We start from the raw sequence: 14,899 nt of genomic DNA, 5'->3' as shown, positions 1-14,899 counted from the left end.
TAGAATTTATTATTAATATATCGTAAATATAATAATTGTTATATTTATTATAATTATTCTTAAGAATATAATAGTCTTACACTTAAATAAATCATAAATTTTTATCATATTTATTATTGGCATTTAAAATGACATTTAAATTCTTATAAATATTTATAATTAATATTTTTATAGATATATCACATATTATTTTCTCATTGAAAAATAATATAGTTTCATATAGAGTTTCGTGAAAAAACTTAGCTTTATATATATTATATTAACCTCTCAATTTCAGCCAAGAAAAAAAGTGATAATTTTAAATGAAAAGTATGAGTAATAATATACTTTTGAAATATAATACACAACACTTCTACAAAATTCCTTCTTTGGAAAGAGTTATTGAGAACAATGTGTATTGACTATTTTAATATTAATGGATTATTTGCGTCCGTTGCATGATTATTATTATTATTATTATTATTTTGATTATAAAATCAAATTGATACATAAATTTTTTAATATTTAATATTAATTTAAAATATCTTTAATTTTTATATTTTATATTTTATTAATAAATGATATAAAAATTATTTGTTAATTAATTTTTAGTATTTTATAAGTTGAAATTATCAATATAACTGATATTATTACTTTTTAAGATTAAAAAGTTAATTTATTATTGAATATAATATTAAGAATATAATTTAAGGTATTGTTTTCTAGAATTAGAATTATTATCTAATTGAAAAACTAATTTATTAGTTAATGTAATATTAAAATATAATTGATATGTAGGATTAGTATCATTATTTTATTTAAAAATTATTTATTAATTAATATAATATTAAAATATAATTAGTATGTTATTTTTTAAAATTATAGTCGGTGTTTAATAAAAAATGTAACTTATTAATCAATATATTAATATTAAAAATAATAAAATTACATTATAAACTCTTATATGTTAAAAATTAAGTCTCAAAAATTAATATATATAAATAGATAAGATGAGAGCCTTAATATACCAATTATTATTATTATTATTATTATTAATTTAACACATACAAAATCTAATTGATAATCCTATACTTTAAAATGAAAGGAAACTTTTTAAGTCTTTAACACATCATTTTATAATCATTGGTATAAAATATAACTAAAATTACAACAAAAAATAAAATAATAATTAAATCTAATATTTCTAATGTTATAAATTGATATAATCTTAAAATGTACAATAATTTTGGTTTAACTTTAATAAAATAAATTGACGCCTTTATAATTCAGATTTGCTTCCAATTTAAAATCTAATCTATCTGATTATATATATATATATATATATATATTATTTTAATCAATTGACATAATATAAATATTTAAAATATAGAATAAATATTTATACTATATTAAAATGATAATTAATGATAGAGGTCAAATGAACCAAACTGGGTAAGTTGTATTTTTCTATTAATCGATTTTTACAACTGTTCATATCTTTTAAGAAAATATTTTGAAAGATAATAAAGATATTTTATACTTTTTATCAAATTTATAGTATTTTTTATTTTTTTATTTTTACCTTATTAAAATATTAAGAATATATTTTTTAATTTTTTAAAATTATGATTTTGGTTATTCTTTTTATTTTTTGTTGTTTTTGGTAAGGGAACTAAAAAACAATTAAAAAAACTGAAAAATAACTAAAAAATAATTACATTATAAATTATAAAAAATAATATTTTTTGAAAAAGACTTTACAAAGTAAAAACAACAATTTTTTTATTCTTATTAAAATATTTTTATAAAGTTTCCAAAAATTTTCCGTGAAAACAATCGGAGCTGTTTCAATAAACCAGACGTAATCTAGTGATCTTGTCTGGGCTACAAATTAGCTTCAGTTAGCCCATTGACAGTTCAAAATGAAGCCCATTATGAGTGTGCGTTTCAGCGAAGAACTGCCCCCGTGTCGTCCTCGCTCGCTCCCTTTCAGATTTTTATTTTCTTGGAAAAACGAAAAATTTGAATACGGAAACTTAAGAAAAAAACGATATAGAAAATCTGATCAGAGCGGAAGATTGAAGAAGAAAAATGGACGCAGAATTGCTAGAATTGCAAAAACAATTCGAATTTGCACAGCAAGCGAAATCAAGTGTAAGATTATCAGAAAGAAACGTCGTCGAATTGGTACAGAAACTCCGCGAACTTCACATCATCGATTTCGACCTTCTCCACACCGTTTCTGGCAAAGAATACATCACTCCTGTTTGTATCTTCTCCTTTCTCTCTCTCTAAATACACTCACACTTTACTTGCTCCCTATTTTAATTCTCCGTTTGGTTCTCGATAAATTGATCAACTACAAAAACACAAATTAAGTGAATTTTGATAGTCAAAGTCAACTCAGCTAAATAACTTAAGCTTTAGCTCGTGTGATTTCAAATACAATGAAGCTGTTAACCAAACGCAGTTTTAACACTTCATTTTAGTACTTCTTTATTATTTAATTCCTCGTTCGCAAGTAATTCTCATTTTTCTTGCAATGCTGTATTAAATTTTCTCGGTAACCAAGAATAGACATTTGGAACTTTCCTTTTGATGAATAAAGTGACTCTTTATTGTTCTATTTGTTTATTTATTCCTGTGGTCTATAAGCTGAATGCGTATATCTTTTTCGGTAAGAAAACACACTATTAGCACTTGGATTTTCTTATTTCTTTCTGAAGGTTTAAATCCTATTTCGTATATTATAATCATTTTGTTACACTGCTCTGTTGCTCCGTTATATATTTGTTTTCTGGTATATGAGATGAATGTGAAGATTTTTGACACTGTAGGAGCAATTAAGGAATGAAATTGTAGTGGAAATCAAGAAATTAGGGCGTGTTTCCTTGATTGATCTGGCGGATGTTATTGGTGTTGATTTATATCATGTTGAAAAGCAAGCCCAACAAGTGGTTTTGGATGATCCGGGACTAATGTTAACTCAAGGAGAAATTATATCACAGGATTATTGGGATAATATTGCTGAAGAAATTAATGAAAGGCTTCAAGAATGTAGTCAAATTGCTTTGGCAGAAATCGCCACGCAGTTAAACGTTGGGTCTGAGTTAGTGGCTTCTATGTTGGAGGCTCGCCTTGGAAAATTGGTATTTTTTGTGCTCTTTATGTAATTTTTCTATTTGTTGGATTGTAGAAAGTTGAATTTCATTATGTGTTGTTTTGGAATTTTAGGTGAAAGGTAGGCTTGAAGGAGGGCAGTTATATACACCTGCTTATGTTGCTCGTGTCAGTGCTATGGTCCGGGGTGCTGCCAGGGCTATCACAGTTCCTACTAATTTGTCAGTACTATGGGGAACTTTACAGCAATTGTTGCAGGAAATGGATGGAGCTGGTGGCGTGGTTGTTGAAAATTCGTTTTTCCAATCCTTGTTTAATGGGCTGGTGAAGGAAGGCGAGGTTCTTGGATCACTTCGTGCAGGAGTTCATTGGACGCCAACTGTATGTTATCTTCTCTTTTAATCTCTTGAATATTGTGGGCATGTGTGCTAAGATTCATCTTACCTCAAGGAAAGGTTTTGATAGTCTTGAATGTCAAATTTCTAGAATTGCTGCAGTATGTCATATTTAAATTTCCACATTTTTGAACTGCTAATAGTAATTTTCTCTCCAGAATAAGCCATTTTAAAATGCACCTAAATTTTTTACATGATGCAAGAATTTTTCATGGAATAGTATTTCTGGTTTTATCATGGTGGTACGTTTCATGATTTTTGTTGTTAAATTTGGCTACAATTTGTTTTTTAATAAACAAATGATAAGAATACAATCTTACATTTTAGAGGCACCAGATTATTCCTTTGGTAATTGCATAATGTCATTCATAAGATATTAACTTGGATGGGTCTCACCATGTGCTTGAAATCGAAATAATATGCACAGGGGAGCATGTTGAATTGAATTGCTTCCAATTTCTTCTTGCTCATCATTAAACAGTAAGTGTTTGATCTTATATCAATTTTAATTTTGCAACAGGTCTTTGCCACTGCTCAGAAGGAGTGTATAGATTCTTTCTTTTCACAGGTTTGGAATCCCAGTGCTGTGAATTACTTGTGAGTTTGTGGCATGTTGAGATGTCATGTCCTAGCAGCAATATCATCTGCCTATCCTTATTTTTGTGCCTGGTAATAACTGTTAAAAGTCAATTAATTATTGTTTCTCCCTTTTTCTGCAGAATTCTTTTATCAGCTATGACACTCTGAACAAACTTGGAATTTCCCAGCCGATTCAGTTTTTGCAGGTATTTATTGAGTTCATATTCAGTTTGTGATTTTGAAATCTGAATTGTTTTCCTTAATGTCATAGGGTATGTGAAACATTTACCGTCTACTTGAGAATGCTTCTCTAGCTGTCTAATCGAAATTGTGGTTCTATGGGCCTATTTAGTCCAGGTATGCTGAAGGTATACCTTTGGTTACTGCATTTGCTCATCCCTCCTTGATTGAGATGTTGGATGCTGCTGTTGAGGATGCTGTTGAGCGTGGTAGCTGGTAAGGGCAAACAATGTTTATTTTTCTTTTTCTTCTTTTTCTTTTGTTTTTGTTTTCTTCTAACACCAATGCCTTAATATCACAATTGCTTCTAAGGTACATTTTTCTTTTGATGGTTTTTATTGCTTTCATTTATTTTATTTAGTTTTGAACAATAATCCTGCCCGGAGACTATAAATCTGTATCTTTATTTTATTTCTAGGTCATACTATAATAGTCATCCTTTTGTTTCTGGTTATATTATGCTTAGATAGGCCCTTCTTATAATATTGAATTTGCAACTGCTGACTAGCCATATTTGATAAATGAAACTTAGGAATATAATCCTGTTTCTAGTTCGAATATTTCATTCTCTTAATTTTCTAATATAGTTAGCCACTATACTTATTTGATGATATAGATTTGAGAAATTTTCCTGCACTCGCTGCTTTAATTTTCCGTATCACTACATGCTGCTCTTGTTCTTCATTTTGCCCCTCGTATTAGATTGCTTATATTTTAGCATGCCTATTGTTATTTTCTTATAGTCATGAAACTAATATGGTCTTATTGTTGTAGATCAAGTGCCAAGAGCAGAATAGAAATACGGTCACATTATTATATGGTTTAATTCTTCTGTCCTGAACCGTCTTAAAACAAAATTAGATTTCTTATTTAATTTCGCCGAATGAACTTGTTTAAGCACTTTAAGAATACAAGTCATCTGAGCTCTATAGCATTACTTGCATGGTATGATTGGATGGTTCCTTGCAGGATTGATTCTCTTTCTGTATTACCTACCTCCTTTGGGTCCCAAGATGCATCCAAGCTTTTGTCAGTTTGTCCTTCTGTTCAGTCTGCTCTCAAGGTGATAAATTTTCTTGTTGATAGCTGTTCATGTAATAAATCAGGTGATTTATTTAGTTTGCTACTTTCTGTTTCTCTGCAGGGAACTAAAGGAATCGTTCTTGGGGATTCGTATATATTCAGTAATGATTTTGTCAAGGTAGCTGTTAGCATGAAGTTTTGTGGGCCATACATTTGTTTACCTTATTTCTATGCATCATGATTTAGATATGTGAAGTGATGCTTATAGGCTGTGGTTGCCAGTTTGTCAATTGGACCTACTATCTTATTAGCATATTAGGTAAACCTGGTCAACCAGCTTCTGCTTTGAACCAAGAGGTTGAAGAGATTCGAAACTATGAAGGCAGAGGTGTATCATGGGGTTCATTTTCCTCCTCTCTGTATTCAATAGTTACCCTTTATATTTTAGAAAGTCTGCTTGAAAATCATTAAAACTTAACCCCCCCCCCCCCTATCTCCCTCCCCACTGACAACTTCAAAAACAAAAACAGTTGAATTTCCTGTATGTTTTACTGTAGCACAGGCTTCTTGAGTTGAATATAATAACATCATTGAACCAGATGTTTGACATTTGCTTGTATCTTTTTGGTCTTCATATGAATTCTGATGAGTGCGACCTTATCTATACATGGCCAGTCTATCTATGATCGCATGGAAAAAGAGATGGATGCTTTTAGTCTCTCAGGATCTTCTGGTGCTGTGCTAAGTGATGGCCTAAGCTTGGTTAGGGATGTTAAATTTAGAAATGATTCTGGCGGGTCAAGTCAGTTAAGTGAGACTGGTAATGAAAAAAGGAAGAAAAAGGGAAAATCTGCTGGGACAAAAGCAACTGATATTCCTGAAGACGAGGACTATATTCCTACAAAATCTAAGAAAAACCAGAGAAAAGGAAAGGATGCATCTTTTCAAGTTTCAGATACAAAAACAGGTGGTAAGAAAGATTTGGCCAAGATGCAAGAAGACAGTCTTAATGTTCCTTCAGAAGAGTGGGTAATGCAAAAGATCCTCACTCTGGTTCCTGATTTTGAAGAGCAAGGTCTGTATGTGCTTGTAGTTCTTCTTAACTATTTACCCAGCTAGGGACCAGGTTCTTTTCCATTTCTGACTGGCACGATGGTCTTATTTGGCAGGTGTAGACGATCTGCAGATAATCCTCAGACCATTAGCTAAATATATGAGACCTATGCTTATTAACTGTTTGAAGGAGAGAAGGAAGGCATTATTTACAGAAAATACTGAGAAAGTGAAACGCTTGCTTGATAATCTGCAAAAAGAGCTTGATGAGGTTAGCACAATGCTTATTGCTGATGGCTAACTTTCAGTATTTGGCATTCTTCAACTTTAGTACTTGACATTTCATGCAGGCCACAGTTTATAATTCTCATACCTGCTAAACCATGTAGTCTGTCTTTTGCCCTTTTTCAGCCTTTCTTAAACATGCAGCTGTATGAAAAAGCATTGGACTTGTTTGAGGATGACCAATCAACTTCAGTAAGTTTCTCTAATAGTTTATAACATCAATTTCCAGAATATGTTAATATTTTAAGAGATGCTTGTTGGATGAAAAATGCGTACAATCTAGTTTATTTATGATTTGCAGGTTATTTTGCACAGGCATTTGTTAAGAACAATAGCTGCTTCTATCGCAGATACACTCTTTCATAACTTGGTAGCACTTCTATCAGATTCTTTTCAGCTCAGCATTGATTTGGTTTAAGTAAATTAAGATACATGCTCCACAGGATGATCTGATGCTTGGAGTTAATGTAAATGCAGGACAAGCACAATAAAATGAAAAATGGAATTGAAGTTGAAGACTCTCAAAGTTTGGAATCCATCACTTTTAATTCTGCAGAAAGAATTGCTCTTGTATGAATATTTGTCACCCCACTTCATGCCATGTGAGATTGACCAGATGTTAAAGAAGGTTCGATACTGATCTGTACTCTTAAATACTCCCATTTTTTCCACAGGCAAAAAGTTTTCCAGGATCTCTTTCAAAGAAAGCTATTACAGTAATAGAAGCTCTGGAAGGGAAGGTAAAGAAGAATTTTCTTCTCTTAATATGTACTTCATTTTCCTTTTCTTTCTACTCCTAATGGGATGTGGGTGTTTATGGTTATGCAGTGGTGTGAATGGCGTGGAGGGAAAGTGTCAATGCTTGAAAGTTCTATTTATAATATTTCAAAACATCATCTTTCCTTTTTCTTAAATAAGTTTAAATGAAAACAACATACTAAATGCGACACCATAATGGGGTTTTTGTCACCGATATAATATAGTAGATAATTTACTCTCTTTATAAGCTCTAGAGGAAGTATGACATGGATGGAAATAATAGACATGGTAAGCCTATGTCTTTCGTCCAATGGATACTGTTAACAATGGTGGACCTCTCTTTTCCTGAATCCTCAGTACCATGAGACTTTACCAGCTAAGATATCTAGCATCTGCACCCCATGCTTTTAGTTTAACCACTGGGTCCAAAAGATATTTGATATACATGTCAGTTTGGTGGAAATTTCAGCAATATTTAAATTTGATTTCTTTGTGGCAGCGGGTGGAAGTATTCATGATCTCACTTAGAGAAATTGCAGAGGAAAGGTATTTTATCCTTTCTGTTTATCCGCTTTTTTTGTCTTGTGAGTACCTGTTATTAGTGTGGAAGTAAACACTAATATTTGGACTCTCTCTTTACAGTGGGCTGCTCTTAAAAAAGCTTGACAAAAAATTGGAAAGAACTCTTCTGCATTCATATCGCAAGGTATGTGTGGTTGTTTTATGTAGAAAAGATCTTACTTGTTCACGTTGACAACAGTTATACAGTCTTCACTCCCTTCTATATCAAAGTAGATGTTCTAGTCCTGGTGTTGTGGGCCATCCATTGATAGTTATACAGAATTTCGATTATGCCATGCAATCCAATGTTAACTTAATTGTTTATAGCTGGTTATTAGTGTGGTGAATCTCAGTTCAAGTCAGTTTCACTGCAATCTTGCTTCTCTTATTTAAAATGAGCATTTGATGTTCAATTAACACTTGTTTTGTCACTGTCAGGATTTGACAGCTCAAGTGTCTGCTGAAACAGATCCAGTTGCTCTGCTCCCTAAAGTTGTTTCCCTACTCTATATTCAGGTTCTGTTCTTGGATTTTATGCTTGCAATGAGATGGAACTTTTATTTTACTCTTTTGCTTATAGACTTCCAATGTTTCTACAATTTCTTATCCTGACATTCTTCTTTGTAGATTCACAATAAAGCCCTTCAAGCGCCAGGAAGGGCTATTTCTTTTGCTGTGTCTCGATTGAAGGTATGGAATCCACTACTATTTGGCATAATATAAGCAAGAAAATAGGCAAGTATAAGGAAACAAATAAAGAAAAACAAAGAAAGATGAAAGAATCTAAACAATATCTAGAGGAAATAACATTGATGATAATCGTAACATATGATGTTCTCGTTATTTACTAGCATTTTTTCAAAAAATATTTGTACATGAAAAATTGGTAGAAGGATGGATCCAGGATAACTAAGAGTGGTTGATATTTTGAATTATGTTGAAATTGTGTTCTTTGAATTTAATATAAGTATTGATTTAGTTTGTCATCATAGAATAGAACATTTCATTGATGATCCAAAATATCTGTAGTGCCTCCTACTTAATATGGGAACCAAAAATAATTACTCAAATGGGACATGTGACCAGAAAAAGAAATTCCAGTATACCAGGAGAGGTGATTTCTTATTAACTAAATGTTTCCACGTGCATGTGATATTTTCAGGACAAACTGGATGATTCAGCATATAAGATCTTGACAGATTACCAAAGTGCAACAGTGACACTTTTATCACTTATTTCAGCTTCAACTGGTGATGTGAGTATAAATATGTTTTTAATCTAGAATACTTGTTTTGTGAAATTGGCATTCTTATTTTAATTCCTTTTCGCTAGTGAATTTTGATGTTCTTTTGTTGCGCATACATATAATTTGATGGAGAATTTAGTAACTGCATTTATTTTTTTGGAAGAAACTTTTTTCCTTATATATGGTAAACTAGTTTCAAATGTAACAATAATATGTCGGTGACACTTCCTAATCGGTGAAGGAGGGCCACCTGTATCAATATTTAATCTGAAGGTGATGATAACTGAAATTTATGCTGTTCTTTTCCTGTTTCAGGAGGAAGACTGTACATCTGATAGAATATTGAATAAAAGGGAGTTCCTGGAGAATCTAATGCCAGCGTTAAAAGGCTTGGTGTTGAGCTCCTGACAATCTTGACTTAGCATGATGTCAAATTTCCCAAGCCATCTTGGCAGCTTGGAAAAACTTACGTTGACAAGGCCGCAATTCTCCTTTGCTCGTCAAAGTGTTCCTGACGATGTGACAATGTGACTGGATAGAGCGCCCTGAGTGATCTTTTCTTTCAGAAGAAGCAGAGGTCTTGCAATCTGCGATAGCAAATATAGAATTGGATGGTTTTGATCATGAGTCAGCGTTGGGTTTGGGTTTTGAGTTCCCTCGTACACCGATATGGCGAGTGTGATTCATCACAATGGTGAAAGCTATGTAAAAGGTAAAATCACTGCACAACCAGACATTTTAAGTCGATGCAAAGAGGCATAAATGGATGGTTTTCGAGGATCAATAGGAAAAATGAAAAAAAAAACAGGACGAAAGTGACCTTACATATGCCACATGGGTTGCTATTATAATCTACAATTGCACAAAAAAGTCATACCCTTTTCACGGATGTGGTCCTGTTTATAGCATCATATTTGTAAACATAGCATTTTCTTTTTCAGGGAAAATTACTAATACCCCCGGGAATTGCCATAATTTATAAGTTTAACTCTGCATTTCCAAAAGTAAATTAATGCTGTTTGATAACTATTATTCTTTCTGTTTATTTTTTATTAGTCAATGCAGTCAAGTGATTTAATTAATAAAAAAAATTCTAATTTGGTTTTTGAATTTATTAACAGAGTTAAACTCTGTTAAAATTAAAATTAAAATTTTATCAAATTAAAGGCATATAATCAAAAGATTATTATATTATACTAAGTAATATCTTGGCTAATAGTTTGCTTTATTTGCTAATAAAAACAATTAAAAAAATTAAATTCTCTATTTCTTTTACATTTTTTTAAAATGTTTTTCTATTAAAACAACAAATCTTACCCACTTAAATCCTATCTAAATAAATCAAATCCATCCAAACAAATTTTTATCTATAATAATTAGACTTAAATTTAATTGTGTTATTTACTTCTAATGATTTTTAGACTCAAAAATTTCTCTTAATTTAAGAATCATTTGATTAATGAGAAAAAGTATATTATTGGTATTGAAAAGATAATTCTAGAATGTGTAAAAAATGTTGTGTGAAGTCCCTTGACTCTCTCCTCACACGTACACATTTTCCTTCCCTCACACTATTGAGATTTTGGCAACTAGCCGATCATCACTAAAAGCATGAGTTATTCGCATCCTCAACTTAGTAAACCTGTTAGTGACTTGAGATATTCACTTTTTCGCTTATAGCATCGGGATCGAAGAGAAAGAAGGAGCACATTTGGCTGTCGTTCTCTCTTCGACTAAACCAGCGACTAGACCACCACTAAAAGGAAACTCAAACCACCATGAGCCCGTCGTACTAAAAACAAGTGAACCATTGCTGTAACAGTGTGAACGACGTTGAGACACCATTCATTTTGCTATTACTGTTTGCTTTCGTTTTCTGACATCGTTCGCCATCGTTTACAACTGATGTCGCCCGCCTGCTTCACCGGCATCAGCACTTCTCCCAGCCAAGATTCCAACCTCCCCCCCTTTCAACCTCTATCTGCCATTAATGGCAGTATGAGAGAAAGGAGTCTCTCTCTCTCTCTCTCTTAATAACCATCTTGCTCCTTTTTTTGCTCTTAATGACTTACTATTTTCAAAATGGCCCCTAAAACTTCTTCAATTCATTTTAAATGGTCCCTCATTAATTAGTATTTTTTAAAATTTTTTGGATGAATTTGGAACTGTTAATAAATTCAAAGGTTAAATTAAACCTTTTTTTTTTATCAATTAAGTCTTTTGACCGTACTAACTAATTGGAAAAATATGCAAAATAGAGAAACGCTCGAAAGATAACTAATTCACTTTTAACAATATAAGATTTGACTTATAAATTATAACAATTGAATAATAGTTGATGAAAACAAATGCTTAAAAGATATAACAATTGAATAATAGTTGATGAAAATAAGCGCTCAAAAGATAGCTAATTTACTTTTGGAAATACAAGATTAGACTTATAAATTATGACAATTCTCTAAAGTTAATAAGTAAACATATGTGAAAACCGGTAATATTGGTTGCATAATTTATTCAAATAAAAAAAAAAGATACCATAAATATTTTAAAATTTTAAAATTTTTTAGATATACTCAAAATTAGTTGTATGGTACCATTTTATGGATGATGAGAAGTATATATATTTTGAGGTGGGTTTTGTTATGGCAACTACGATGGCCTTGCGAAGCCCGCAAGTTTAAAGTTGACAATAGATGATGGCAAATTATAGGGTAAATTATATCATGAATCCGGACTCAAACAATATTGTGAACCTATGTCATTTTATACATGCATAACTTTTATTTTTTAGGGTTTTGTTTGATTGTTTGTTTAATTATATAATTTCTTTTCTTCTTTTTATATAGTCTTTTGGATAATAAAATAATCATATGTTACATACTAATTATTTTTAAAATTCAGGATATAATATTTATATTTGATATTTGATAAATTAATAATTTTATTTCTTAACTAAATATTAATTATTTTCTTATTTAGAATTTTGTTAATAGTTACTTCCTTCATTTCATATTAATTAATTATTTCTTAGTATTTTATCTAGATTAAGAAAACATCTAATAAGCTTAATTATAGGGAACAAATAGTTAATTGAGACTAAATGACTTTTTTATAGATATTAATGTGTGTACTATACTAAATGAACCTCAAGTGTACATTTGATGAACTTGTAGTTTGTATATAATGACCTTTTATTTTTTAACCTATGAATACTGATTTTTTTTTTTTATGCACAAACGGTATATTTATTACTTATAAAGTGTATATTCATTTATTATTAAATATGAACTTTAGATTCATCACTTATAAAGTGTATATCCATACTATTTAATATTTTTTTTAATATTGTATTTAGATTAAGAAAGCATTTAATAAGCTTAATTATAGAGAACAAATAGCTATATTGAGACTAAATGACTCTTCTATAAATATTAATATGTGTATTATATTAAATGAACCTCAAGTGTATATTTGATGAACTTGTAGTCTATAGATAATGAACCTATTATTTTTTAACCTATGAATATTGATTTATTTTATACACCGACGGTGTATTCATTACTTATAAAGTGCATATTCATTTATTATTAGTGTCAAATTCATTAAACATGTACTTTAGATTCATCACTTATGAAGTGTATATTCATACTAATTAATTCTTTTAGTATTTTATTTAGATTAAGAAAGCGTTTACTAAGCTTAATTATAGGAAACAAATAGCTAATTGAGACTAAATGACTCTTCTATAGATATTAATGAGTGTACTATATTAAATAAACCTCAAGTGTATATTTGATGAACTGATAGTTTATAGATAATAAACTCATTGTTTTCTACCATGTGAATATTGATTTGTTTTACGCACAGACAGTATATTCATTACTTATAAAGTTTTATATTCATTTATTATTAGTGTCAAGCTCGTTAAACATGAACTTTAAATTCATCACTTATAAAGTGTATATTCATACTAATTAACATTTTTTAATATTTTATTTAAATTAAAAAATATTTAATAAGCTTAATTATAAAAAACAAATAGCTAATTGAAACTAAATGAGTTTTCTGTAGATATTTTATTATTTGTCATTTGTTATTTTCTATCTTTTAGTTATTTGTCCTTTAATAAATTACAGCTATTGGTTTCGCTAACTTCTAGAAGGAGTTTGTTAGCATATTGTTATGGCAGGGAATGTGTGTAATCATTATTGAATAATATACAACAATTTCCTTCTTTGCTTCTCAATTCTCTCTCCTTTCTCTCCTCTTAATTTTTCTTCTTCCTAATCTCTAAAATATGCGTAATCCCAAGAATGTAACAGAGGTATCAGAGCAGTATGATCCTAATCCAACCATTGCTTCCATTGTGCAAATGAGTAAGAAAAATAAGTCTAGTGTTTTTTGAGGCACAACCATCCATTGAGGAGCAAGTTTAAATGATTGAGCAGTGTAATCAAGAATTCATAAAAGATGTATACAATCAGTTGGATTTGCATAACAAGCAAGTTCAGGAAAATCACAACTCACAGCAAGTAATGTAGAATAAAATGGACCAGTTAATGGAAACGATAAGGTCCATGATTCTCCATGCTCCAACGGAGTAGTGCGATTTGCAGCTATTCGTACTGCCATAATTTCTACTTCACCATTGAAGTTTCATGAACCTACAGTTCCTGCAACAAGCAACTCTCCTCAGAAAGTGGGTGGTGCTATTATTAACTTTGAAAAAGGGCTATTACCGACAGCTCTACCTTCTCCTAATCTAGCTAGAGAAGTTGGGGAATATAGCATTTGTATTTCTCACCCTGTAGTCAAGGTATTTATGACAAATTACCAAAGTTAGAGCTGTTCACTTTTGAAGGTAGTAATCCAAGAACCTGGATACGGAAGTGCCATAAATACTTCCATCTGTATGGAGTAGCTAATGACAAGAAGTTAGATATTGCCTCCTTGTACCTAGGGGAAAGAGCATACATATGGCATCAGGGGTGGCGAGCTAACAATAAGGAAAAGGATTGGGATAGATTTCCTGAGGCCTTATGTCAAAGATTTGGAGAAATGAATGTGTAGTGGAAGAATTCAACAAGTTGAACAGTTAATGAATATCAGGAAAAGTTTGAAGAGATGAAATTGTTATGGGTCCAGCTTTTTGTTGCATAAGTTATTTCATTTAATTTATGTTTGTTATTTTTTTTTTGGGTTTAGCCTAAAAATATTGTGGTGGTATGTTTATCCTTTTTATGGATTATGGGTTGACTTTTTTGAGAAGCTTGGAGAGGTGTGTGCTGTAGTCTAAGAGAGAAAGCAGGGGACAGCAAGGCTAGGGTAAAAAAACACACAAAAATCACAAGAAGAGAAGCAAAAAAAAGGGTTAGAGGAGGTGCTGCTGTTTTTCGGATTTTCTGAAACAGCCTTCACTAAAATGGATAATGCCGGAGTCTCAACCGTCGGATCGTGCTTAAATTTGATCAGCTTGTTGAGGACATATAGGGCTTCAAATTCAACGGTTGGATCGTTCGTTTGATTGAAGGTTTGTCAGATATTGCATCTGGACAGAACCCTACGTTTTTTTTTTTTGGTGATTTCTTCACTTTTCTTCTCTTCTTGTTAATTCTCTTATGTATGAACTTGTTGGTGGGTTATGAGTTGTTGTGAACTG

General features: G+C 31.0%; 1 protein-coding gene across 1 annotated transcript; it reads left to right on the top strand.

The window, feature by feature from the left end:
• Positions 1 to 1,930: 1,930 nt before the first annotated feature.
• LOC8271711 (E3 UFM1-protein ligase 1 homolog) lies at positions 1,931 to 10,266 on the top strand. The gene is made up of 20 exons (XM_002531792.4): positions 1,931 to 2,244; positions 2,817 to 3,128; positions 3,214 to 3,480; positions 4,015 to 4,062; positions 4,214 to 4,279; positions 4,426 to 4,529; positions 5,283 to 5,376; positions 5,458 to 5,514; positions 6,012 to 6,411; positions 6,506 to 6,660; positions 6,801 to 6,866; positions 6,976 to 7,044; positions 7,152 to 7,244; positions 7,349 to 7,414; positions 7,933 to 7,979; positions 8,076 to 8,139; positions 8,433 to 8,510; positions 8,622 to 8,684; positions 9,157 to 9,249; positions 9,556 to 10,266. The coding sequence occupies exons 1-20, from the start codon at positions 2,071 to 2,073 to the stop codon at positions 9,646 to 9,648; spliced, it is 2,409 nt and encodes an 802-aa protein (XP_002531838.1). The 5' UTR covers positions 1,931 to 2,070; the 3' UTR covers positions 9,649 to 10,266.
• Positions 10,267 to 14,899: the final 4,633 nt, after the last annotated feature.

The sequence above is a fragment of the Ricinus communis genome, chromosome 8 (assembly GCF_019578655.1).
Source record: "Ricinus communis isolate WT05 ecotype wild-type chromosome 8, ASM1957865v1, whole genome shotgun sequence".
Lineage (NCBI taxonomy): Eukaryota > Viridiplantae > Streptophyta > Magnoliopsida > Malpighiales > Euphorbiaceae > Ricinus > Ricinus communis.
This window is presented reverse-complemented; position numbering and strand designations above follow the sequence as displayed.